The 27391-nt window shown below is 43.4% G+C and overlaps 1 protein-coding gene across 4 annotated transcripts in view; it reads left to right on the forward strand.

Annotated features, from left to right (window-relative positions):
* nbeaa (neurobeachin a) overlaps positions 1–27391 on the forward strand; it is an 825376-nt gene that overhangs the window by 373920 nt on the left and 424065 nt on the right. For 3 of the 4 annotated variants that reach the window (XM_080197464.1, XM_080197465.1, XM_080197463.1), the window contains 3 exons: positions 4252–4406; positions 11747–11876; positions 23295–23422. In XM_080197464.1, coding sequence (XP_080053590.1) covers positions 4252–4406; positions 11747–11876; positions 23295–23422 — 413 coding nt within the window. Of the gene's footprint in view, positions 1–4251; positions 4407–11746; positions 11877–23294; positions 23429–27391 lie in introns of all 4 variants that reach the window. The other variant, XM_080197462.1, reaches the window with a different exon arrangement.

The following is a 27391-nucleotide window of genomic DNA, read 5'->3' on the forward strand; positions in this document are numbered from 1 at the left end:
ACCTTCCTTGTTGGAACCTCTCTTAATGTTCTAACAGACTTCTCCCATGCGCCTATTGTAGCAAAGCCCCAGTTACTTAATTTGATTGGAATGAGCTGGGCCCTTTAGTTATAACAGTGCCATCTTATAGTGGCTTAATCCATTTGAGATGACATCTGATAACTCTATCTTTGTTTACTAACAATCCCTATCTTCATGGTAACCAGCCTGAATTCAGTCAATTAGACTATTCAGCCTGCTAGAAATCCAACTTTGGCAGCTGACTGGACTCAGTTTCAATTTGTTTGAATTTGAATGTACAGTAGTATAATTATCCAGTTAAACACTGCTCAGTCTTAAACCAATGACTTGAAAATAATGGGCGTTAACTTCCAAACTCCCTCATGGAGGTTCATAGGTACTTGTTTGTATAGCAATTGCCTTGACGTGTGAGCTTCCTCTGGGCAATTGCCCTGCATTGGGAACCATCTAAAATGTCATTTAAATTGCAAACTATGGATAGTTCCAGCTGTGTTACACAACTGGTAACCTAGAAAATCTAAAACTACTTCTAAAATTTAGGTAACTATTGTACAAGCACAGATTGGCGTGACCCACAATGTCCATCAAGCCCTGATGTCTGACCCTACCCCTGTCCTTCAATCCCCATCCATCCCCTAAATCCATTCTAGTTTAGATGCTTGAAAACCTCAGCAGGTCTGGTAGCATCTGTAAGGAAAGAAAAGAGCTGACGTTTCGAGTCCAGATGATCCTTTGTAAAAGCTGGGGTTTCTTTTGGTTTCAGATTCCAGCATCTGCACTAATTTGCTTTTACACCTTTGATGCTTACTTTCTCCCTGGCCTGTAAATTGCAATGGACGTTTAAAACTTACCTGGTTAATGGCAGCTAGTGGTGTTTAAAAAAAAAGGAGCATGTCCTGCTTCAAATTGCCTCTCCTGCACTTTGATGCTGGGCTTCAGAGACAGCTGTGCTGCCTGTTTCTCATCTAGCCTGAGTCAGAAGGTCTGTCGAAGCAGGCACGGAAGAAATTTCACTTAAATGGGTACATATTGGCAATCTGATGCTAACTTGCACTTCAAGGAAGTTACAGCCCATACTCTCCCCAATCATGTTAAACATAACGTCAATGAACGAAAACATCAAATAGTTTTTCTTAGATAATAACATTCTGCCTAAAATAGTCGCCATGGCTTTAATGGTGGTAAACTTTGCTTGATAAATCTAGTTTTTTTTTACGGATATAATGAAGTTGCAAATATCAACAAGTATTGGCTCAATAATATTATAATTGGCACTGAGGCAGAAGGGGATTAGTTTCAAGTCCCAATCTATTTGCATGAGAATACACTGTTTAATAGATGAGGTGAGCATTAACAGGTCCTGTGAAGAGTCTGGAAATGGTGTCCTTGCAGTCAGCATTTCAGTGAAGCATCCTGGGAATGGTATCCTCGAGGTCAGCGTTGCAGTGGGAATGCTGTACCTACAGTCAGCATCGCAGTGAAGTAGTCTGGGATTTTTGATTTAATTTATTATTGTCTCATGTATTAGCATACAGTAAGAAGTATTGTTTGTTGGGAAAGGTGTCCTTGCAGTCAGCGTTCCAATGAAGCCGTTTGGGAACGGTGTCCTTGCAGTCAGTTCTAACTGAAAAAATTAACTGAGAAGCACCAGGTATAAGTAAAAACCAGAGCCAGCATAATAAAGTGATAAGTAATTATAATTAATACAAGGATGAGTAGACTGAAGTAGAATTAGACAAAGAGACTAAGTTAAGGTAAGAAGAATACCTTTCAAGACTAAGTACTCTTAAGTTTAAGACATGGCAGGTGAAGCCAGCTAAGTGGAATGTATGATCTGTCATCTGTGCGAAGCCACGGGAATACCGTCATGCTAGATGCAGGAAGTGTTTCCAATTGCAGAAACTTGAGTTCTGGGTTTTGGAGCTCAAGGGGTAGCTGGAGTCACTACAAGGCTGAGTTTTGTAAATAGCATGCTTAAGGAGGTGGTCACACTGCAGCACAAGGGATTGGAGGAAAGAAGGGTGACCACCAGGCAGTCCAAGAGAAGCAGACAGGTAGTGCAGGAGTCCCTTGAGGTCCTCCTCTCAAATCTGTTTTCCATTTGGAAGTTGATGAGGCTGCTGGTTCCCCAAGAGAGTGCAGTCATGGCCAAACTTCTGCACCACAAGCAACATGCAGGATTGGAGGAAGAAGTCGAAGAGCGATAATGATCAGAGATTCGTTAGTTAGGAGAACATACAGGCATTTCTGTGACCACAGATGTGACTCCAGGATGGTGTGTTTCTTCCCTAGGGCTGTGGCCAGGGGTGTCATTGGCTGCAGGGCATCCTAAATGAGGAGAATGATAGATGTTGTGGTACACAGCATCCTAAATGAGGAGAATGATAGATGTTGTGGTACATAGTACCAACGATATAGGTAGAATGAAGGATGAGGCCTTGCATCAAGAATTCATGGAGCTAGGCAGCGGATTAAAAAGCGGCACCTCAAAGATAGTAGTCTCTGGATTACTCCCAATGCCACATATCAGTGTGTACAGAAATAGATTAGGGCAGATGAATCTGTGGTTAGAAGATGGTGCAGGAGGGAGGATTTTGGATTCCTGGATCACTGGGACTGTTTTTGGAGGAGGTGGGACATCTGCAAGCAGGACTGTCTGCACCTGAACCAGAATGGGGTTAACATCCTTGAGAGTGTGCTTGTTATGCTGTTGGGAGGAGTTTAAATAGTCTGGCAGGGGGAGGGGACACAGAGCATTGGTACAATAGGGGCACAACATACTATAGTGAAGGAACCAAGACTCATATTGTGGATCTTTTCTTTAAAGATGTATGACGGGATTAGATTTATTGTTGGTGTACTTTGAAACTTTGCAGAAATAAATTTACGAGGATGTTGCCTGGATTGGGAGGCATGCCTTATGAAGATAGGTTGAGGGAGCTGGGACTCTTCTCCCTGGAGAGACGAAGGCTGAGAGGCGACCTGATAGAGGTTTATAAAATGTTGAGAGGAATAGATAGGGTGGATTCTCAGAGGCTATTTCCCCGGGTTGAAATGGTCGCTATGAGAGGACACAGATTTAAGGTGCGGGGAGGCAAGTACAGAAGTGATGTTAGGGGTAAGTTTTTCACTCAGAGGGTGGTGAGTGAATGGAATCGGCTGCCGTCAGTGGTGGTGGAGGCGAACTCGCTGGCATCTTTTAAAAGACTTCTGGATGAGTATATGGGATTTAGTGGGATTGGGGGTTATAGATAGGTCTATGGATTGGTAGGTGTTGATGTGATCGGCACAACTCGTGGACCGAAGGGCCTGTTTGTGCTGTAGTGTTCTATGTTTAAATAATTGTCATCGTTAGTCATCCAGATAACTTAGAGAGCTCTGCAGTGTCATTATGTTATAGTTTCTGAATATAATACCAAAGCCTTTTAGCTTACATTGATAAATAATGTGAAAATGCACATCTCTTCATACAACCCACTTTAAAGAAAACTACTCATGGGCATCCAACTGGAGTCAGTTTATTCCAATTAAAAGGAACTATTGGGAAAAGTATCTGTTTCTCTCATTAGTGAAAAATATAAAATTACGGCTTCAAACAAAAGTGCAAATTTTGCACAGCAAGGCAAATAAATCTACTTTATACAGAGGCTGGTTCTTCCTTTTGCTTTGGAATAACATCAGTCCTTTAACATGACCTCATTTGTATTGTTTTGCCCATTGAGAGCGGGGCTGGGGTGAAAGAGAAAGAGTGACAAAATTACACATTGAGCCCAACTGATCTGTGTTGGCATTTGTGAGTCAGACAAGACTCTTTCACCATACTTCATAGAGTCACAGTATTTTACAACATAAAAAGAGGGCCTTCTGCCCATCGTGTATATGCCAACATCAAGCACCTACCTTTTCTAATCCCAGTTTCCAGCATTTTGTCCACAGCTTTGTATACTATGGCATTTCAAGTGTTCATCTAAATGTTTCTTATGTTGTGAGGCTTCCTGCCTCTATCAAACCATTCAGCATAGCCTTCTAATTCTCCCCCTTTCTGCTTTTCTAGCTACTCCTTAAATGAGTCTGTGTTATTTGACAGTGTAAAGGGAGTATGTCATACATACTTGTAAGGAAGGTAGATTTTAGTATTTTAGTAAAGATACTTATTCATGTAAAGCACAAAGCTATACACTATCTTGATGACAGGACATTATATTTACTGTATTTTTCTTATCTTATTAGGAGTGTCGTTGTACCAGTAAAGAAGCCACCTCCAGGCAGTCTGGCCGTCAATACAGTTGGTGGAGCCGGTACTCCGAGTAGTCTAGTCACTGGCAGTGCAACCAACGTAATCTCTCCTGCAGCAGCTACACCAAAAAGTATGATAAATACCACAGGTACAGTCAACAAAGATATAGTTATAAAAGTTGAGGTCTCATTGAGGAAAGTAATCGAAATAAGTGTAAATTAGAGATTTCCCACTTCACTATGGAATGTCATTAACATGCTTCAGTAAGATTATGTAAAGGACCAAGACAATAATTTTGTTTTCCACATATATACTGATGAGGGCATGGTTGTAAGCATAGTCAAAAGTTCTTCCTCTTAGTCCACATTATTGCAAGAGCTGTGCAAATAATCTATTGGATGAATTACTATTTTTAAGTCATCAACAAAAATATTGCAGTGAATAACCATGGTCTGACTTGTCTCAATTACAAATTGCAAAAGGTACATACATTTGCTGAATATTATTTAATGTACCATTCAATTACTATTCAAGTCAAAATTAAACTTCACATACAAACCTGGGATTTCTTGTTTAATTTTCTTGTTTAGGAACTAGAAGCCAGAGTAGGCCATTCGGCCCCTCGAGCCTGCTCCGCCATTCATTTTGATCATGGCTATTAACCAAATACACAATGCTGAGGAATATACAAAAGTAGTGAATATTGCCTATTTACTTTCTTCCCCCTTGTCCACAAAGGAAGTTATGACCGTGAATTCAGCAGACAGGGGAATAAGACTACATTTACAGCTGTGATGATACTTGGTAGTATTTGATTTTTCTGTTTTACTAACGTTGAAAGATTTTTCTAATTTCATTATGTAATTATTGCATTGAACTTGTTTCCAGGATCAGAGAAATATAAGAAGACCAAGACCATTTCGAAAAATATTCGGAACTAGCCTCAAGTTCTGATGCAGATTATGTGACCAATTGATAAGGCATATCGTTATTTCTGTTGAGTTTTAGGCTAAAAGGACTGACCTGACTTTGTATAGGGCCTTAAGTATCGTCAGAACATCCCAAACTGTTCCACGGCTAATTAATACTCTTGAAATATGGTTTATATTATGTAGCATTGGCATACAGCAAAGACAAGCAGCAATAAGGTAAATGATCACTGATCTATTCTTTAAGGATATCATTTAAGGAATAAATGTTGGCCAAGGTACTGAGAGAATTCCCCATTCCTCTTCAAATAATTCCATGAGATCTTTTACATCTGCCTAAACTACCAATGTTCCCTTAGCTTAATGTCATGTTGAAAATTGTAAGCATTAACTTATATCTGTGTGCTCCTGTTCTGAAGTGGGCTTGAATCTCAAACTTCTGACACAAAGCCAAAAATGTTATGACTGCGACAAGTTAGCATTCAAAGCATGTCCTGTGTACTTTGAGCCTCTGTTACAAAGCTAATGGAGCAATCTTCCATGCATTAGAGTGCCTGTATTTTGCAGCTTATTATCTGGGTAATTCCATTTTGATTTTCAGCATGATTGGGACAGAATGCTACCCTTTCAGCACGCTCACATGCACACCCCACAAACCAAGCTCACTCCCCAATATTTAGACATTTATGAATTAAGGAGAGAAGAGTCCTTTCTCATGAGATAAAATAAGTTTGAGAAGTACCCAGTTCATTAATATCCTTTAGGGTAGGAAATCTGCTGTCCTTATCCGGTCAGGCCTACATGTGACTCCAGAGCCACAGCAATGTTGTCGGTTCTCAACTGCCAATGGGCAATAAATGCTGGCCAGCTGGCGATGCCAGTGTCCCATGAATGAACTAAAAAAATGCACAGGATTTATACTGCATACAGTTCAAAGCAAAGCTGTTTGAGACTACAGTAATTTTTTCTCTAATTTGTTCCAAAGCAAAATCAGGCCGTGACACTGCACTTGTACGGCAAGTTTAGCATTGGTCTGAAGTGGAAATTATTTCGCACTGACGTTAAACTTACTGCAGTTCACCCAGAATCTCAACATCCTTGAAACGTATTTGTTTTCAGTTGAAGGATCCTGCACTCAGTCCGAGCTCTGCAGAAATTTAGTAATCAAGTACAAAGGTACCATTATCTAGTCTGGTCATTTTCCTGTCCCCTTTGAGCAATTTACTTGTACGTGTGCATTTGTTGAGAAGCGTACTTTGATATTATCAGTATTTCTATTTTAAATGTCTACCAGGTATTCTTCTGAAATTGGCTCAGCCATTGAACCTGATTTTGGTTGTGTGTGGTGAACTGGAAAGATTGGTACTTATTCTAAAACACTATTTGGAATATTTGATTAGTAGTCCAATTTGAAACCAGTGCTAACAATAGCAGCTGATTTGTTCTTTCAAGACTAATGCAACATTTTTTGTACTAAAACCACAAAAACATAAAAATCGCACATGTCTATGAATTCTGTGAAGTGATGGGTTTGCAATTTCTGAAAAGTTGATTTAATAATCCTGGTTGGCTTCTCAATGCTAACTGGTTTCAGAGGTGAAGTTATTGTAGAGTAAATTAACAGGCAGCATTTATTGGCTACCTGTAGATTACCACCCAACCTCATGAAAACAATGACTATCAAATTAGAGAGCACAGTTAAGAAGGCACAGAATGATTTAGCCCCAATATGCACTACTAGAGCACTGTTCCGATGTAGACTTTCCACTGATGTTCCTGATCTAAACCTCATTACAGAGATGGGAGAAAGTAGGTTGTCAAGGCTATTCTTGTACATTTTCCGAGCAAGAGGTCCTAGCACAATGTTGAAGCAGGCTTGTGACCAGATATCTTTTTAGTGAAGTGGTATGTGAATCTTAAGGTGATCCATGAAGCGATCAAATAAATTTGCTTTAAACAAAAATGTTTTTCTGTTAATTCTAGTTTACAAAACACAACATTGGATTTTTGTAAAAATTACATGCTAAATGTTTGCACATAAACAGCTGTGCCACTGCGGTAGCATTCTCCGCTTCTGAATCAGTAGGTTTAGAGTTCTAGTTACATTCCAGAGATTTGAACACAGGTTCTTTTTCCCCAAAAAATATACTTTGTTGATGAAATTTGTGAAGGTAGGTTCCAAAACATTTCAAAAAAAAATTTAAGAAAGGAAGTGCGGCTTGAACAGGTTGGGCCAAAGGGCCTATTTCTATGCTGTAAACCTCAATGACTCTAGGACTCTAAATTGGATATCAAGTGCAATAAAATTCAACTTTTCTGCATACTGCATGTTGCACTCAGATCTCAATACAATTGCAATTCACGTTGCATTGATATTTACTATGTACATTCCATATCAAGCATACAGCCCAAGTGTTTATGCAGAATTTCCAGCCTCTTGGTATGTATACTATGGCAGGCAGGCCTTTCCTTAGTGCTCCTTTGGAGCAGCTACCTCAAGCTTTTAGTACATTCCTCAGCACGTACCAAGCAGTACCATGGCGCATTGGTTAGAACTGCTGTGTCACAGCCCCAGGGACCCAGGTTCAATTCTGATCTTGGGTGACTCTAGTGGAGTTTGCACTTTTTCTCTGTGTTTGTGTGGGTTTTCACCGGGTGCTCCAGTTTCTTCCCACAGTCCAAAGTTGTGTAGGTTAGGTGGAGTAGCCATGGTAATTCTGCTGGGCTACAGTGATGGGGGCTGCATAAGGAGCCTTTTTGGAGAGTTGGTGCAGACTTGATGGGCCAAATGGCCTCTTTATGCACTGTAGAAATTCTATTCTTCTAGTCCTGGTTCTTGAAATGTGCCAGTCTGCAATATTGGGCACTCCTTGTACTCAAAGACCAACAGGTTTTGGCAGACCAAGCATCATCTTTCATTGGGTTTAAGATTCTCCAGCAGCAGTTATGTTTGTCTTGATCTGTGTCCCTGACAACAAATCATAATTGATGTTTGTCTTGGTTTGTGTCCCTGGAAACAGCCCATAGACAGAGCATTAGACTCTAGACATTGACAGTTCTCTTTCCAGAACTGCTTTGCAAAGGCACATTCCAGAAGCAGGCAGATGACAATCTCTTGCTTACTAGAGCCACTTTGAGGATAGTGTGCAGTGGCTCTGAGACTTTAGGTGAGTAAAAAGGATCTGATGGGAGAATGCTTTCTCACCACTAGCCAAGCTATACCTTGGTGCTTGTTTTTAAATGTTCTGGTTGTGAGGAATTCTGCCACATGAGTTTGACAGCCTCCTCAGCGAACTATCCGACAGGATCCACCATGTCTTTTTTTCCTACAAGGCCCCGAGATTGTTATATGCGGATGCTGTCTGATGGACTTGTGGTCAATGTTGTTTTTCTACACAAACTTCCCCACAATGAACAGATGGTCTAACAGATTGCTCCGGAATGGTCCAATGTAGTCAGACCCATCCTTTGTAACAGCTGGGACAGGTATAACCTGAGCACATAGTGACACTTGTGCCGAAAACCACCCAACCTCGCTTACAGATGGAATTCTCCAATGCAGCTGCAGTGAATGGAGTTTTGGCTTGGCACCAAATTCTCCACTTGCTGGCAGCGGGGGCAGGGTGAACGAGATCAGAAAATCCTGTCCTTGGTGTTCGCAAACTGAGGGTCAAAATGCGGCCTGACACAGTCACACATGAAGATAGCCATTAGGGTGAGGACGATAGTGGGTATCGGCTTTCTTGTGTTTACAAAAAAACAAATTTATTAACCACGAACCCCGAGGGAAAGAAAATAACAAAAATTGTGACATCTCACATGCACATCCACACATACATGGGCATTTGAAATAGGGAATTCAGAGTTCGATTAAAAACAAAAATATATGGTGAAGTGTCCTTTGTACTGAAGGTGTATATTTTTAAGCATTACGGCTGATTTGGGTTCGCTGATTTCATGGATGCGGTCCGAGGTTGCTGCTGCAAATAAGACATGAACTGGGTTCACTGGTAGATTTCTAGTGAAGTTGACTTCTGAACTGAGTAATACACTTGCTCCGAGAGAGAAAGACTAGCTTTCAGCCTGCTTCCTTTGCTGAAAACATTCTTTCAATCTCTGCAGTGGCTGCAGCCTGGTTTGAAATACCTCAAACATTGTGTATTTCTAAGATGTTTTGGGTGTGTTAGTGGCAGCCATTGTTTCAATATCTCATCACTCAACATTTTAATATCTCTTCCTTAGACAATGAGTTTCTAAGTTATGGCAAGTGGGGTTGATTGTCCCATTCTGGCATGCTAATTTTTTGGTGTGTAAGGTCGGGAGATGCGTGAGTGCACCAATTCATGAGATTTGTGCATGCGTTCCCAATGCATACGTGTCTCCCACCTCTGGAAATCTGGTGCGGTTGGCATCATGCAGGAAACTGGTGGGATCACCAAGTAAGTCATTTTAATCTATTTTTAATGTCATTTGAATGTCATTATCAGGGACTGAATTCTTTAGGCCCAATAGCATCTCCCACCTTGCCAGTAAAAGTTCACTCCAGCGGAGTTTAGATTTGCTCCACACTTTTGGGGAACCAGCGGGAGAGCCTGCTAAGTTAAGAGGGGAATCGGGGTCCCCTAGGGAGTGGGGCAGCAGGGGGTAGTACCCCTGGGCATGGGCACCCTGGTGGTGCCAGCCTGTGCCCCTGGGCACTGTCCAAGGGCAAAGTGTCCATACAGGGCACCTTGGCACTGCCCACCGGGCATCAGGCAGTACTGTGAAGGTCCTGGGCTGGTTAGCAAACTACAGGTGACAGATTGGGGCCACTGCACATGCACATAGGCCTGGAACTGTCAGACTCTAGTGTGAATGGGCCCTGCCCCGCCCCGAGTTTTTAATGATATTTCCGATTGTGATCTCTGCATTGCACAGAGTGTGGAAGATTCGAGTCTGAAGTTGCACTGAAAAAACAATTGAGATTTTTCCTGCCAATTCAACACACAGAATTTTTTTTGAAGAATCGCCCTCAATATCAAGTCTTCACACTTTGCTGAGGGTGATTTGTTTGTTTTTCACCTTCAACTTGGAAGTTAGCTTTGCATATTGAAGTCAGCAGCACTGAAAGGAGAGGGTTAGAGTAAATCAAAAACAATGTGAGCATGCAGGGAGAAATCTGAGTGCTACTTTGCTATTGAGGAAGTCCAGCGAAGGTTCACCAGACTGACTCTGGGATAGCCGGACTGACGTATGAAGAGAGATTGGATCGACTGGGCTTGTACTTACTGGAGTTTAGAAGAATAAGACAGGATCACATAGAAACATACAAAATCCTGGTGGGACTAGTCTGGCTAGATGCGGGAAGAATGTTCCCAAAGTTGGGGAAGAGCAGAATTGGGGGTCACAGTGTAAGTATAAGGGGTAAGCCATTCAATCCTGAGATAAGGAAGAACTTCTTCGCTCAGAGAGTTGTGAACTTGTGGAATTCTCCACATCAGAAAGCTGTTGAGGCCAGTTTGTTAGCTACGGGTTCAAGAGGGAGCTGGATGTGGCCCTTGTGGCAGGGATCAAGGGTATGGAGAGGAAGTGGGAGTGGAATACTGAAAGTGCAAGATCAGCCATGATCATATTGGATGGTGGTGCAGGCTCAAAAGAGCCGAATGGCCTACTCCAACTATTTTCTATGCTTCTGTGTAGTTTGGAACTCCTTATGTGATGTCAGGCTTCAAATTTGACGTGGGGCAAGTGGGAGCAGCTAATTGGGTGACTACAGTTTGAGAAATATTTACTACTTTTATCACTTACAAACTATAAGATGTTTATTTTGTGGTTTATAGTTTATAGCACCCCCTCATCCCGTACCCTCCCCCCCAACACTGATTTTTAGCATGCTGAGACACTCTGCATTGCACAGAGTGTGGGAGATGGATTTTGAAACTCGCTGAAAAAAACAGATCATTTGAGATGGATTTTGAAACTCGCTGAAAAAAACAGATTGTTTCACTCCAGTTTTTACACAAATTCAATACTTAGAATTTTTTTGGGAGAATCGTCCCCAGCATCTTCGACTGTGCAGAAAGACATTTCTGACTGTGCAGCACTACTCCATATTGAACCGAAATGCAAACTCAGATTTGTGCTGAAGTCTCTGGAATGGGGTTTGGATCCACAACCTTTTGTCTCCAAGGTGAAAATGCAACCAACTGGATCACAGCTGACATTGAATTCTATTTAAGGAGAAATAGATGTAATTAATAGACAACAAAAATATATCTAATAATTATTGAATTTAAAGTATAAACTATTATAAACCAATTTCATAATTTAGGTGTTTTTACAAATAATAAAATTGGCTTTGAGTTCATAAATGCAAGTTGTGAAATACACCTCCAATTTCCACATATTAAAATTGTGATATTGGAATAATTCCTTGGAGTTATTATTGCATATAAACCTTGCATCCAAGTAAGTACTCTTTTCATATTAATCTGGTTGGAATTCATGACTTGTTATTGACATATTACAATATAGCTATTCTGTCGCTTTTCAGTTTATTCCTTGAACTGTTTTTGCACAGGTGCTGCGGAGGCTGCTTCGACTTCTTCTTCCTCATCCTCATCCAGTTTTGTGAATGGTGCTACCAGCAAAAATCTTCCAGCAGTGCAGACAGTTGCTCCAATGCCAGAGGATTCTGCTGAAAACATGAGGTTAATTTCAGTCTTTGTTTTCAATCCTCATGAATTCCACTTTTTTACAAAATGCAAAACTAGGATGACTGGGAGAAACATCTTTGGTTGAGAAGGTAAAACCATTGTCCTGAATGCCAGTGAGCTCTGCAGACCAGGAAAGTCATGATGTGGATATGCCGGCGTTGGACTGGGGTAAACACAGTAAAAAGTCTGACAACGCCAGGTTTAAGTCCAACCGATTTATTTGATAGTAAATTCACTAGCTTTCGAGGTTTCCCTCTTCTTCAGGTGAATGGAGAGTTCTGGCCTCAGACAGAGCATATAAAGCACAGTTTGTGCATTATACATTCTGTCTGAGGCCAGAACGCTCCATTCACCTGAAGAAGAGGGAAACCTCAAAAGCTAGTGAGTTTACTATCAAATAAATCGGTTGGACTTAAACCTGGTGTTGTCAGACTTTTTACTGTGTTGACCAGGAAAGTTGCAGGTTTGATGCCTGATCTTAGTTTCAGATCTCAGTTATGGTGGGTGCTGCAGTCGATCCTATTTATCTAGGATTAGGGGAAGTAAAATAAAAGCAGGATTTTTCCTTCATAGAAACAAAGGAGCAGGAATAGATCATTCGCCCTTTGAGCCTGCACTGTATTCAGTATGAACATGGTTGATCCTCTATCTCAGTGCCATACTCTCACTCTCTCCTTGTACTCCGAGATACTTTTGGAATCTAGAAATCTGTCCGTTTTCTTCTTAAATATATTCAGTGACTTGGCCTTTACAGTCTTTTGTGGTAGAGAATCCTGCAGCTTCACCACCTTCTGAGTGAATAACTTCCCCCTCAACTCAGTCGTAAATAGCCTATCCTGTATCTGGAAGCTGTGACTTGTTGACAGCCAGAGAAAGCATCATTTCTGCATCCAGTCTGTGCAGCTGTGTCATAATTCTATATATTTCAATGAGGTCCCCTCTCATTCTTCCAAACTCCAGTGAATATGGACCTAGTTGGTCTACCAGTCCTCTCATGACTTTTAAAATCCTGACTGGACAGGCTAGATGCAGGAAGAATGTTCCCGATGTTGAGGTAGTGCAGAAATAGGGGAGGCAGTCTAAGAATAAGGGTAAGCCATTCAGGACTGAGATGAGAAAGAACTTCTTCACTCAGAAAGTCATGAACCTGTGGCATTCTCTACCACAAAGCTGTTGGGGCCAGTTCATTAGACTTGTTCATGACCGAGCTGGATGTGGGCCTTGTAGCTAAAAGGATCAAGGGGTATGGCGAGAAAGTGGGAGTGGGATACTGAATGTGCATGATCAACCATGATCATATTGAATGGTGGTGCAGGCTTGCAAAGCCGAATGGCCTACCCCTGCACTTATTTTCTATATTTCTGTAACAGTCCTGCCATCCCAGGAGCAATCTGGTGAATCTTTGTTGCACTCTAATGGGAGGTATATCTTTCCTTAAGTAAGGAGATTGCGCAAGTACTTCAGGTATGATCTCACCACAGCCCTAGACAGCTGCAGGAAGACATTGTTACTCCAGTACTCAAGTGAGCTTGCAATGAAGGCCAACATACTATTTTTCACCTTAGCTGCTTGCTGTACCTTCGTGCTTGCTTTCAGTGATTGGTGTTCAAGGACACTCAGGCCCCTTTATCACCATTCCAATCTATCACCATTTAAATAATACTCTGCCATTCTGATTTTTCTACTGAAGCGGATAACTACATCGTTAATCCACTCTCTACTGCACCTGCCATGTATTTTCCCACACACTCAAGTTGTTAAAACTATCTTAAAGCTTCTTGGCGGCATGGTGGCACAGTGATTAGCACTGCTGCCTCACAGCGCTAGGAACCCAGGTTCAATTCCTGGCTTGGGTCACTGTCTGTGTGGAGTCTGCACGTTCTCCTTGTATGTCTGCGGTTTCCTCCCACTGTCCAGAAGACGTGGTGGTTAGGTGAATTGGCCATGCTAATTCTCCCTCAGTGTACATGGGCAGATGCTGAGGTGTGGCAACTTCTGGATTTTCACAGTAACTTCATTGCAGTGTTAATGTAAGCCTACTTGTGACACCAGTAAATAAACTTAAAACTTAAACTCTTGCTCAGCACTAACATTACCACCAACTTTTGTGTCACATCCAAATAATTGATTATATATTGTGAATAGCTGGGGCCCAAGTGCTAATTTCTGTGGCACCCATAAGACATAGGAGCAGAAGTAGGCCACTTGGTCCATCTACTCTGCTTCACTATTCAATGAGATCATGACTGATCTGATGTGATCCTCAACTTCATTTTGTTGCCATATCCTCATAATCCTTGAATCCCTTACTCATTAAAAATTTGTGTATCCCTGCCTTGAACATATTTAATGGGGTGGCACACGAGTAGCATGGTGACACTGTGGTTAGCACTGCTGCCTCACAGTGCCAGGGACTTGGGTTCGATTCCCGGCTTGGGTCACTATCTGTGTGGAGTTTGCATGTGTCTGCGTGGGTTTCCTCCCATGGTCCAAAGGTGTGCGGGTTAGGTGGATTGGCCAAGCTAAATTGCCCCTTAGTGTTAGGGGGACGAGCTAGGGGAAATGCATGGGGTTATGGGGATAGGGCCTGGATGAGATTGAAGTCGGTGCAGACTCGATGGGCCAAATGGCCTCCTTCTACACTGTAGGGATTCTATGAATCTTATGACCCAAACTCTACTGCCCTCTGAGGTAAACAGATCCACCAATTCACTGTCCTTTGAAAGAAGAAATTCCTCCTCATCTCTGTTTTAAATGAGTGACTCCAGACTCTGAGATTATGCTTTCTGGTCCTAGACTCTTCCACAGGGGTAAACAACCTCACAGCTTCCACCCAGTCAAGCTCCCAGAGAATCTTATGTGTCTCCAACAGGTCACCTCTCGTTCTTTTAAATTCCAATTTACTGGCTCAACCTCTCCTCGTAAGAAAGTCTCTCATACCTGGGATCAACCGAGCAAGTCGTCTTTGGCTCCCTCTGATGACAGTGTATCTTTCCTTAGATAAGAATCATAGGATCCCTACAGTGCAGAAGGAGGCCATTCAACCCATCAAGTCTGCACTGACCACGATCCCACCCAGGCCCTATTCCCACAACCCCATGCATTTACCAAAGCTAGTCCCCCTGACACTGAGGGGCAATTTACCATGGCCAATGCACCCAACCCCTACATCTTTGGACTGTAGGAGGAAACCGGAGCACCTGGAGGAAACCCATGTAGACACGGAGAATGTGCAAACTCCACACAGACAGTGACCAAGCTGGGAATCAAACCCGGGTCCCTGACACTGTGAGGCAGCAGTGCCAACCACTGCTCCACCATGCTGCCTATTTCAGTTGATGCTGCATTTAGTGTTTGGGAAGAATGGGTTCCGGATGTCCATTTCCCATGGTGAAAAAGTGCTTTCTGATTTCATTCCAGAATGGCCCGTTTCGAATTTCAAGGTTATGTCTTCCCATTCAGCATTCACTCAACAGGTACACTCGCTCCTCTGTAATGACCTTTATAAACTCCTTTAGTGTGGTAAACTCAAGAATTAAACCATCACTTAGCTTTCTAAACTTACGCCGGTCTTCATAACTTAACTATTTCAACTCTGGTATCATGCCACCAAAATTGTTGCACAATATACTCCTTCACTTGCCCTCAGTCAACCATTTCGGAGTTAAAAAAAACATACGTCCATTCTGTTCAATTCCCCTTACCTACAAGAATCAGATGCTTCTCAATAGGTGTTGCTGTTCGTTAAAAGTGCTACCAGCCCTGGACTCTATGTTCCTAAATACTAGACGCCTTGATCTCACTCACCTCATACAGCCTGAAAATCTTCCAATCTCCCGATGCTCCTCCAATTATGGTCTCTCCTCTATTCATTGCTCCAATGTTGCTGCTGCCATAGGCCTGAAATTCCCCACAACTCTTTCTTTCCCTTTAAGGCGCTCATTAAGAGCTGCGTCTTTGACCCAGCTTTTGATCACCTGACAGAAGATTAGCTTATGTTGCTCAGCAACAGATTTTTTTGTCCCATCACGCTACAGCGAAACACTTTGGGCAACTTTACGGTATGGGGAGATGATGGCTGAGTGGCATTATCGCTAGACTATTACTCCAGAAACTCAGCTAACGTCCTGGTGACCCGGGTTCGAATCCCGCCATGGTAGTGGGTGGAATTTCAAATGAATAACAAAATATCTGGAATTAAGAATCTACTGATGACCATGAAACCATTGTCGATTGTCAGAAAAACCCACCTGGTTCACCAATGCCGTCTAGGGAAGGAAATCTGCCATCCCTTACCCGGACTGGCCCACATGGAACTCTGGAGCCACAGCAATGTGGTTGACTTTCAACTGCTGTCGGGCAACTAGGGATCGACAATAAATACTGGTCGGCCAGCGACGCCCATGTTCAATAAATGAATAAAGAAAAACGATCAAAATGTGAGCTGTTGTAATTTTTGCTGGGACAATGAGAACTAGAGAGGGAAATCTGGGGCAAACCTTCAGTTCATCAGATGGAATTGGCCGAACCACTGAATACAGTTGGGGAGTTTTAAATGTGAGTCACATCGAAAACTGAGCATGATCCCTCAGGTTCAATTCATTGGAGCAGATCCTATCCGTGCAACTGGCCAATCAAAACTGCAGATTCTGCCAATTGCGCTGGTTTGGAAAGAATAATTGTGCTTATTTTCTGAGATGCACAGAGAATGTACAGGCACATTGAATCTGGAAGCAGGAGTAGGCCATGGGGCCCCTTGAGCCTACTCTGCCATTCATTTTGATCATGGCTGATTATCGAATTCAATATCACATTTTATTGGAATTCTCCGGCTGTCCACACTGGTGGGATTCTCCAGTCCCGCTGACAGCACAGTCCCGTCTGCGGGAGGGTGATGTTAATGGGAATTCTCATTGACAGCGGCGGGGCCAGAGAATCCCACCAGTGTGGACAGCCGGAGAATTCCAATAAGGGGGCCAAAACTGTTCACAGTATTCCAGGTGTATTTTAAATAGTGCCTTGCACAATTTTAGCAAGACTAACCTATTATTATACTTCATTCCCTTTGAAATAAAACCAACATTCCATTTGCCTTCCCTATTACCTGCTGAACATGCATCCTGCTTTTTGTGATTTATGCATGAGGACCCTGAAATCCCCCTGTGTTGCAGCTTTCTGCAATCTTCCTTAATTTTAAATAATAGTTAGTTCTTTTATTCTTCCAATGAAACTGCATAACTTCACATTTTCCAACATTATATTTCATCTGCCAATTTTTGCCCACATTTCATCTGTCTATATCCTTCTGTGGACCCTCACCCTTTGCTTTCTGACTTATTTTTTCTCTCATCTGCAAACTTGGCAACTCACTTCTCTTGTCCTAGTCATTAATATGTATAGTAAATTACTTATTATAGTCTATTACTTACGTGGAGAAAAACTGCAGCAGGCGACGGTGCAGAGGGACCTCGGGGTCCTTGTGCATGAGTCGCAAAAACCCAGCTTGCAGGTGCAGCAGGTGGTCAGGAAGGCGAATGGGATGCTGGCATTCATAGCGAGGGGGATTGAATATAAAAGTAGGGAGGTCTTGCTGCAGCTGTATAGGGTATTGGTGAGGCCGCAGCTGGAGTACTGTGTGCAGTTTTGGGCGCCGCACCTGCGCAAAGATATTTTGGCCTTGGAGGGAGTGCAGAGGAGGTTTACTAGGCTGATACCGGAGTTGAGGGGGTTGAGCTATGAGGAGAGGCTGAATAAACTAGGCTTGTACTCGTTAGAGTTTAGAAGAATGAGGGGAGATCTCTTTGAGACGTATAAGATGATGAATGGGATGGATAGGATAGAGGTGGAGAGACTCTTCCCGCTCAAAAAAGACAGTAGGACTAGGGGGCACAGCCTCAAAATAAAGGGAGGGCGGTTTAGAACGGAGTTGAGGAGGAACAACTTCACTCAAAGGGTGGTGAATCTCTGGAATTCTCTGCCCGTTGAAGTGGTGGAGGCTGCCTCGCTAAATATTTTTAAGAAGCAGGTTGATGGGTTTTTGATAAGCGAGGGGATTAAGGGTTATGGGGAGAGGGCAGGAATGTGGAACTGAGCCACGACAGATCAGCCATGATCTTATTGAATGGCGGGGCAGGCTCGAGGGGCCAGATGGCCTACTCCTGCTCCTATTTCTTATGTTCTTATGTAAATAATTGTGGCCCAGCAGTGATCTCTGTGGCGCTCCACTAGTTACAGGTTGCCATCCTGAAAATGCTCTTCTATTCCAACTCTGCCTTCATTAGTTACCAATTTGATATCCATGCTAATATACTACCTCCAACTTCACTTTCCCACCATATCCTCATAACTTACCTTAGGGCTCTTACCTTATTAAGTAACTTTTTATACAGTACCTTATCAAACACTTTTTGGAAATCCAAGTGTGTCACATTTACTGGTTGGCCTTTAGCTACCTTGCTTGTTACCACCTCAAAGAATCGGGAACCAAGAGTAAACCTTTGGGTGGTACCTTATCGAACACATTTTGGAAATCCAGGTATATTACATCAATTGGTTCTTTATCTATCCCACTTGACTCCATCTGCCACTCTGAAAAAAACATTTATTCCCACTATATTTCCTGTCTGCTGACCAATTCTCAGTTTATGACAATACATATCACCCTCTTAAACCCATGTGCCTTATTTTGCACTCTAACCTCTTCTTAGGGATTTTATCAAAAACCTGAAAATCCAAATACATGACATCCACTGGTTCTGCCTTATCTATTCTGCTTGTTACAGCTGCCAAAATTTCCAGTAAGTTGGTCAAACATGATTTTTCTTCCGTAAATTCATGTTTAATCTAGTTGATATTTTCTAAGTGTGCTGTTATCACATCCTTTATAATGGACTTTAGCATTTTCTCCACTAATGATGTTAAATTCACCATATCCAATCGTATCCAAAGACTTTGATTAAAAAGGTGTTAAAGGCTGACCAAATTGAGGTCACCTTTATTTCCTCTCTCCAACAACTTCCAGAATTGCATTACAGTTACATCATGAGGGCAGAATGTGGCACAGTGGTTAGCACTGCTGTCTCACAGTGCCAGGGACCCAGGTTCAATTCTGGTCCCAGGTGACTGACTGGGTCCTATTTTACCATAATGGGTGCGAAAATGTGATAAAGTCGGGTCTGCACAGATGGCCACTTTACTGAGACCCGGGAATGGCTGTGATCCAATTCGGACCCGAAATGGATGCAATGGTGATTTAAATGTATTTGCATGCATTTAAATTGAATTAATAAACCGTTGCCCAACTTTATCAGCATTTCCCCCTTTATCACCACATTTGCTGATCCGGAATAGTGCCGAAATGAACATACTGAATACTCCAGTTGCTGAAGAGGCGAGTTCAAAGCTTGCAATGGCTCTCTGACTCAGATCGGCGGTGGAGGAGGGAGGCGGGTCAGATGTTCCTCTGGGTGCGGGGGGCGGGGATGTGAGGCCAGATCCTTGTCTTGGCGGGGGGCGGGGGGTCAGATGTATCTCTGGTGGGGAGGACGGAAGCCTGATTGTTGTCGGGGGGAAGGGGAGAGGAGACGGGTTTGATGTTCTTCTGTGGAGGGCCGGGCGGGGGGGGGGAATCGTTGTCTGGTGGGGGGAAAGGGAGACAGGTCAGATCATTCTCTGGTGAGGGAGTGGGGAGGGAGGAGGAGGTGGGTCAGATGCTCCTCTGGGAGGGAGGGGGAATGAGGCCTGATTGTTCTCTGGTGGGGGGGTGGTATGAGGCCAGATCATTTTCTGGGCGGGGAGTGAGGTCAGATCATTCTCTGGAGTGGTGGGGGAGTGAGGCAGATCATTCTCTGGGGGGTGGGGGGTGGGGGAAGTGAGGCCAGATCATTTCTGAGGGGAGTGAGGCCAGATCATTCTGTGGGGGTTGGGGGTGGCAGGGGTCCGCTGCCACTCTGCGGGCAATCGGTGACGGAGTAGGGGATTGCGATTGGTCTGGCTAGTGGGCGGGGAGGTGGATAAGGGGGATAGTGATATCTGTGGGGGCCATTGCTCCCGCTCTTTGCTCTGGGGCTGCTTTCTCCGCTTTTTGCAGCTCGGGAATGATCTGACATGGGCGCAGCTTTTCAAATTTTTTTCTAACTGCGTATGCTCAGTTAAGAGCTCTGATCGTTTAAGGCGCGCTAAGCCCTACCCGTAGTGTGAATTGGACCCGCAATTTCCTTTTCAGGAAAAAGTGCTAATGAAGGCACCTGAAACAGATTTCCAAGTCGGATCTGAATTGCACCCAGATTCAGCACTTAGAATGAAAATGGTAAAATCAGGCCCTCTGTGTAGAGTTGGCACATTTTCCCTGTGTCTGCGTGGGTTTTCTCCCACATTCTAAAGATGTGCAGGTTAGATGAATTGGCCATCCTAAATTACCCCTTAGTGTCTCAAGATGTGTAGGTTAAATGCATTAACCATGGTAAAATGTGTAGTATTATAGGGATAGGATGTGGGAAGAGGGCGTGGCTAAAATACTCTATTAGAGATTGGTAGCAGACTTGCTGGGCTGAATGACCACCTCTGTACTGTAAGGTTTCTATGATTCTATGAACTTATTGCCAAGAGAGACGAATAACCGTTTGAGACAAACACTGAGAGTTCACATGGGGGGCAGCATTCTTAGTAGAAGAGGGAAGACAAAATGAAAAATAAAATTTTGGTATTTCTTTATATGTTTTTGTGTTTATGATAAGCACCAATGATTTTCAATCTTGAGATATTCAAACTTTATATATATTATATGTACTATATTATAAACTCTGATTCATGTAGAATTTTTCAGTCTAAACCAAAATAATTCCAACAAGCAAAAAAATTGCAGTTCAGACCTATATAGTACAAAGTGGATTGAGTTGGAGTGATGAAACTGTAGAACTCATTGACTGAGATGAATGGCATAGATGCATAGAAAGGGAAGCTAGATAAGTACATCAGAGAGACAGGCATAAGATGAAATAAGAACATAAGAACATAAGAAATAGGAGCAGGAGTAGGCCATCTAGCCCTTCGAGCCTGCCCCGCCATTCAATAAGATCATGGCTGATCTGTCGTGGCTCAGTTCCACTTTCCCGCCCTCTCCCCATAACCCTTAATCCCTTCTCTTATCAAAAACCCATCAACCCGCTTCTTAAAAATATTTAGCGAGGCAGCCTCCACCACTTCAACGGGCAGAGAATTCCAGAGATTCACCACCCTTTGAGTGAAGAAGTTCCTCCTCAACTCCGTTCTAAACCGCCTCCCCTTTATCTTGAGGCTGTGCCCCCTAGTCCTACTGTCTTTTTTGAGCGGGAAGAGTCTCTCCACCTCTATCCTATCCATCCCATTCATCATCTTATACGTCTCAATGAGATCTCCCCTCATTCTTCTAAACTCTAACGAGTACAAGCCTAGTTTATTCAGCCTCTCCTCATAGCTCAATCCCCTCAACTCCGGTATCAGCCTAGTAAACCTCCTCTGCACTCCCTCCAGGGCCAAAATATCCTTGCGCAGGTGCGGCGCCCAAAACTGCACACAGTACTCCAGCTGCGGCCTCACCAATGCCCTATACAGCTGCAGCAAGACCTCCCTACTTTTATATTCAATCCCCCTCGCTATGAAGGCCAGCATCCCATTCGCCTTCCTGACCACCTGCTGCACCTGCAAGCTGGGTTTTTGCGATTCATGCACAAGGACCCCGAGGTCCCTCTGCACCGTCGCCTGCTGCAGTTTTTCGCCACGTAAGTAATAGTCCTTCCTACCATTCTTCCTACCAAAGTGGACCACCTCACACTTGCCAACATTAAATTCCATTTGCCATTTCCTGGCCCATTCGCCCAGCCTATCTAGATCCTTCTGCAGACTCTCCACACCCTCCGCACAATTTGCCGTTCCCCCAATCTTGGTGTCATCAGCAAATTTCGACACCCTGCACTCGGTTCCCTCCTCCAGATCATCTATATAAATGGTAAATAGCTGAGGCCCCAGCACCGACCCCTGGGGCACCCCACTAGTCACCATCCGCCAATCCGAATAGCACCCATTGACCCCCACTCTCTGCCTCCTATTTGACAACCAATCCTCTATCCACGCTAACACCCTACCCCCAACTCCATGTCCCCTGACCTTCTGCAATAACCTCTTGTGAGGTACCTTGTCAAATGCCTTCTGAAAATCCAGAAAGACCACATCCACCGGCTCTCCTCTATCCACTGCCCTAGACACATCCTCATAGAACTCCAGTAAATTTGTCAGACACGACTTCCCTTTAATGAAACCGTGTTGCGTCCGCCCTATCAAGCAATTCCCTTCAAGATGCCTCGCAATTTCCTGCTTAATGATGGATTCTAACATTTTACCTACCACAGACGTTAAACTAACCGGCCTATAATTCCCCGCCTTTTGCCTGGCACCCTTCTTAAACAACGGCGTAACATTAGCCGTTTTCCAATCTTCCGGCACTTCCCCGGAATCCAGCGACGTCTGGAAAATAACCACCAAGGCATCCACTATCACCTCCGCCATTTCTTTCAGAACCCTCGGATGCATTCCATCCGGTCCTGGGGACTTGTCCACAATCAGCCCCTCCAGTCTGTCGAGCACCACCTCTCTAGTAACAGTAATGTCATTAAGACCCTCCATTCCTACCACCTTTCCATCGCTAACACCCGGCAAATTATTCACGTCCTCCTCCGTGAAGACAGAAACAAAAAAGTTATTCAAGACCTTCGCCATATCCCCATCCCCTACCACTAGCTCCCCTTTCTCATCCTCTAAAGGACCAACGTTCACCCTAGCCAGCCTCTTCCTTTTTATATATTTATAAAAACTCTTGCTATCCTTTTTTATATTAAGTGCTAGCCCAGCCTCATAGCTTCTCCTACCCTCCTTTATCAACTTCTTTGTCAATCTTTGTTGACATTTAAACCTTTCCCAATCCTCTTCTCGCCCACTGCTCTTAGCTACTCTAAATTCCTCCGCTTTTAATTTAACACTTTCCTTCACCTCCTTCGTTATCCACGGCTTATTACCTCTCTTCCTACTGTCCTTTTTAACCATCGGAATAAATTTCTGCTGAGCACCAAGAAAGATCTCCTTAAAGATCCTCCACTGCTCCTCAGCAGACCTACCTTCCAACACATTCCCCCAGTCCACATTCGCCAATTCTTCTCTCATCCTACCATACTCCCCTCTGTTCAAACAAAGGACGCGTGTCCGGGAACCCACTTTCTCCTCCTCCATCTGCACCAGAAACTCCACCATACAATGGGCAGAAGGTTCATGAACACTGGTATGGACCTGCTGAACTGAATGGTCTGTTTCTGTGCTATTGCATTCTATGTAATTCTATGACGTGATCCAATTTTAATAACATTTTTTTCTGTTTCTAAACAGTATCACAGCAAAACTTGAACGGGCTCTAGAAAAGGTTGCTCCATTGTTACGTGAGATCTTTGTGGATTTTGCTCCATTTCTTTCAAGAACTCTGCTGGGCAGCCACGGCCAAGAACTGTTGATCGAAGGTACAGGTGCTGTATGGTTAACTTTTATCTACATGATGTCTATGTAACTTTTCTGTGAAATAGTTGACAGGATGGTTGCTGACTTTTGCATTTTACTTTGATGGTGGAGAGAACCAGGCATTAGAAAACTTCTGTTCTTCTAGGTGGTCAGGTCAAGTCATGAAAGATGTAACTAAGGCACTGGGACTTTTGGCAGGTGACCTGTGTAGCACAAATGTGTTGTAACAATTCTGTGATTAGCGTACTTGTTTCAGTTTTCTGCAAGATATTCACCTTCACAATATGGCCAGGTCTACAGTGGGGAGACAGAACAGAAATTGGGTGATCATGATGCTGAACTTGCGTGTCCACTCTGCATATGTGACCCCAAACTTCATGTCATTTTTTTCACTTTGCTTTCATGGTGATCTCTCTGCCCTTGGCCTCCTGCAGTGTTCCAGTGAAGCTCAACATAACTTCAAGTAACAGCACCTCAGCCTTCGAATAGATCCTTTATATTCTTCCAGGCTCACATTGAGTTCCGCAGTTTTATAGGTTACCATCTGCCGCCATTTTGTTTCTATCGGTTTAATGTGGCTCAATGTCAAATTTTGCTTGTTAAAACTCCTATGAAGTGCCATAGAGTGATTTATTACGCTGAAGACACAAAATAACTACAAGTTGTTATGAAACAGAAAATGCTACTAACACTTTGCAGGTCAACAGAATCTAGTAGAAGCAGTAGAGGAGCTTGGAGAGTTGGTGAAAAGAAAGTTGGTTGCTGTCAGCATACCAGTAGAAGCTAACTTGCCTGTATATGATATCACTAAGGGGCAGCATAAAGATGAGGGAGAGGAAAAGCGAACGATTGACCCTGAGAGGACACTGGAGTTATGTTGTGCTGCGAACAAAAGCAGTGCCTTTGTTGAAGTTGCATTTTCTGAATTTGGAGAGGTGGAAATGGAACCATGTAAGGTAGTTTAACAACTCTGGATAACAAAGTATGGTAATACATTTTGAAAGCTGCGGAAATGAAATGAGATAGTACACGATAGCCACAATGACAAAGGCCATCATTTATTACTTCGGTTAGGATAATTTGGAATGCTGTGAGAGGAGGGGAAGCTGGAATGAAAAGATTTAAATAGGAAAAATTGGGGAAAGTGCTGCAGAACTGGGAAGTGATGACATGTAAATGGACCTTAGAGAAGTGTTTACAGGAGATCTTTGCTTTTTTTTCCTCTGTAAACACACTTGGGGATTGATCAAATCATGAATATTCTTAAGCTGTCTCCAATGTTTAACTTATTATGTTTCTGTCTACTTTAAATTACAAAGAAATGCATTGCACCATTAAGTTTACCTTTAAAGAAATCCTTTATCTAATTAAATTTTAATGTATGGTTTAAAGGAATAAATTGTAAGGTTATGATTTATTTTTCACTCATTATGCTAATTATAACTCAGTTGCACATCATTCATGAATAACAGCACCAATGATGTTTGGGACAAAACTTATAACCCATGGGCTTTCACAATGTATCCTCTGTGTATTGATTTAAGGTAAACATACATGCAAACATTACGCAACAGTTAATTAGGAAGCAAAACTTAATAGAACTATACACCATATGGAAAATTGGACCTCTGCCTCATTAATATTTGATGAGTGAGCTGCAGCTGAATGCCACACCTCCACAAGTATTGAAAATGATGAATGTCAGGCCACTTGCCTCGCTTATAATATCCTAGAAGGAGGATTAGAATGAACAACCTGGGAAGGGGAGAGCTTAGGGATTGACGACAATGTTGCAAAGCTGGAGGAGCAATCCTAGCTTTTAAAAAAATATAAAAATAGCTTGCTTTCTGACAGCCAAAGCAGCTCCTGAAGAATCATGATGAGTGTAGGCACCTATTCCGCTCATCCAAAATTTCCCAAAGAAATCCTTGTATTTGTGTTAGCCCCTAATTAAAGTATGCTTCCTTTGGGCAGCTGCCCAAAGCATCTAAAAAGTGGGTTTGAGGAATTTAGCCAGAACACAGGTATAGTTTGGCATGGGCTCTTCCACTGTAAAGTTTTCAAGTTCCAGTCTTGCACAAGTTTAAGCTCAGAAAATGGTCACAGCACATACCAATTTCTACCCTCAGATCTCTTTGTCCACTTTAATTTTTTTAAAAATGTAAATGCAACTTCAGTACACATTTTGTTTCTGTTATCAGTCAGGCCACTGGATAATGATGATAAGTAAGGTGTTTTTTTTCCCCTACAAGCAAGAATAAGCTCAATTATCACAGTGGTTAATTGCTTTTAGTTGGAAATACTGCATTACAAAAGGAAATAGGAAAGGGGGGAACATAACAATCAATGGAGCTGGAGAAAAAAAGCCTTCAACATAGGGTGTGATTCTCCTGAATTGGTTGTGTGTCGACACCAGCTCGTAACTTGTGGAGAAGAGGAGGGCCATCAGCTTTCCGAGGGTTGCCAGGAGACTACCTGCTGATATGATGTTGAAGGTTTGGGATGTAATGACAGAGTCGGTGAGTTCCAACAGTGTCACCAGTAGGACTGACCCAGAAGAAGATGAATGGCCTCCTCCGAGCTGTAATGGTGTGTACCTAAATGTCTGCCCGTGGCATTACTCCTGTCCCTAACATCTGACATACTACCTTAAACCCTTGTAACTTTCAAACACCTGAACTACCCGTACTCTGGGACAGCCGCAATCCCAATCACAAACTGTCATAGGCTAGGCACAATGCCCACACATACCACCTGTTGTGAGTCCACTGCCAGGCCACCATCTCCACAATGTCCTCTTTGTGTACTGGTAGGACAAGGCAGCCTATAACAGGAGAGAGCATGGAAAGACGGTTGGGCGGGTGTGGGGGTGTCGGGGTGGTGGTGGTGGTGGTTGGTGGTAGTAGGCTTGCTCGAACTATGCATCTTCATCCACTTTGAGCATAGGGCTCTGGAAATCATGGGGAAAACCCTGGAGGTGAGCTGTAGCAGAATGCAAGATCAGTATGCCCCAAGGAAGTGAGAATCTAATGCACCTTTTAGTAGATGACCCTTTCTGAAGTGAGTCTATCATCTCCCACACCCTTGATATTCCCAAAAGCTGATGGCATGCTCTCTCTCTTTTAAGATCTCCGTCACATGTGGCCAGCCTATCTGGGGTCATAGCTCCCCTGTTCAACATCTCAAAGCACCTGGACCATGGCTGTGGGAGGGCACCAAATTCTTGGCGCTGCTTTCACCCGCTCAAAGACACCTTGGTGGGACATGTTAGTGGACAGGCCTTTGGGATACTCTCTGGTGAGCACCTCAGTTGGAAGTGGGAACTTCCAAGGGTGCAGGCAGTTTGAGGCCTGATGGTTACCCAGAAAACAGCTGCTCCTAAGTTTCACGTTAAGCCTCTGGAAAATGGAATGCCACTACTGTTCGTGCTGCAGAGGCAGAGCCAAGTGTTACAGGAGGAGTTGTCAGCAGCATTCCTGCAAATGCAGCTGGGGATGTCCAGAAGCCTTTATATGCAGCAAATGGTGTCAGCATTGTGTGATATCCCGGCCAACACTGCAAGGATGGTGTCCGCAGTGTGACCTCTGTCTGCAGGTTGGACCTCTGATCTTCCCACTGGCCATGTGCACATCAGCCTGGGATGTCCTGGTATCACAGCATCGCCTGTCTGTGAAGCTGATTCCCTTGTCCTCTGCTTGCCAGTGCTTCAGCTGAGGGTGACCCTGAAAGACACCAGGTACCTCAGAGGGCCCCAGGATTTAGATATTGTGCCCACTTCCAAGGTAGCATGCACAGAAGGGAGTAGAACCCCTTCCAGTTTATGAAGGACACTCCCTGTCGAGATGGCCCCTTGGCCCTGGGACTTCCTGGCAATGATGAACTGGTGCGATGATAATAATTCCTCGCTCAATTTCAACAAACAAAGGAGATAGTCATCAACTTTAGAAAGTGTAGTGGAGGACATGCTCTTG

The sequence above is a fragment of the Carcharhinus amblyrhynchos genome, chromosome 10 (genome assembly GCF_965287045.1).
Source record: "Carcharhinus amblyrhynchos chromosome 10, sCarAmb.v2.hapA, whole genome shotgun sequence".
In the NCBI taxonomy this organism is placed as follows: domain Eukaryota; kingdom Metazoa; phylum Chordata; class Chondrichthyes; order Carcharhiniformes; family Carcharhinidae; genus Carcharhinus; species Carcharhinus amblyrhynchos.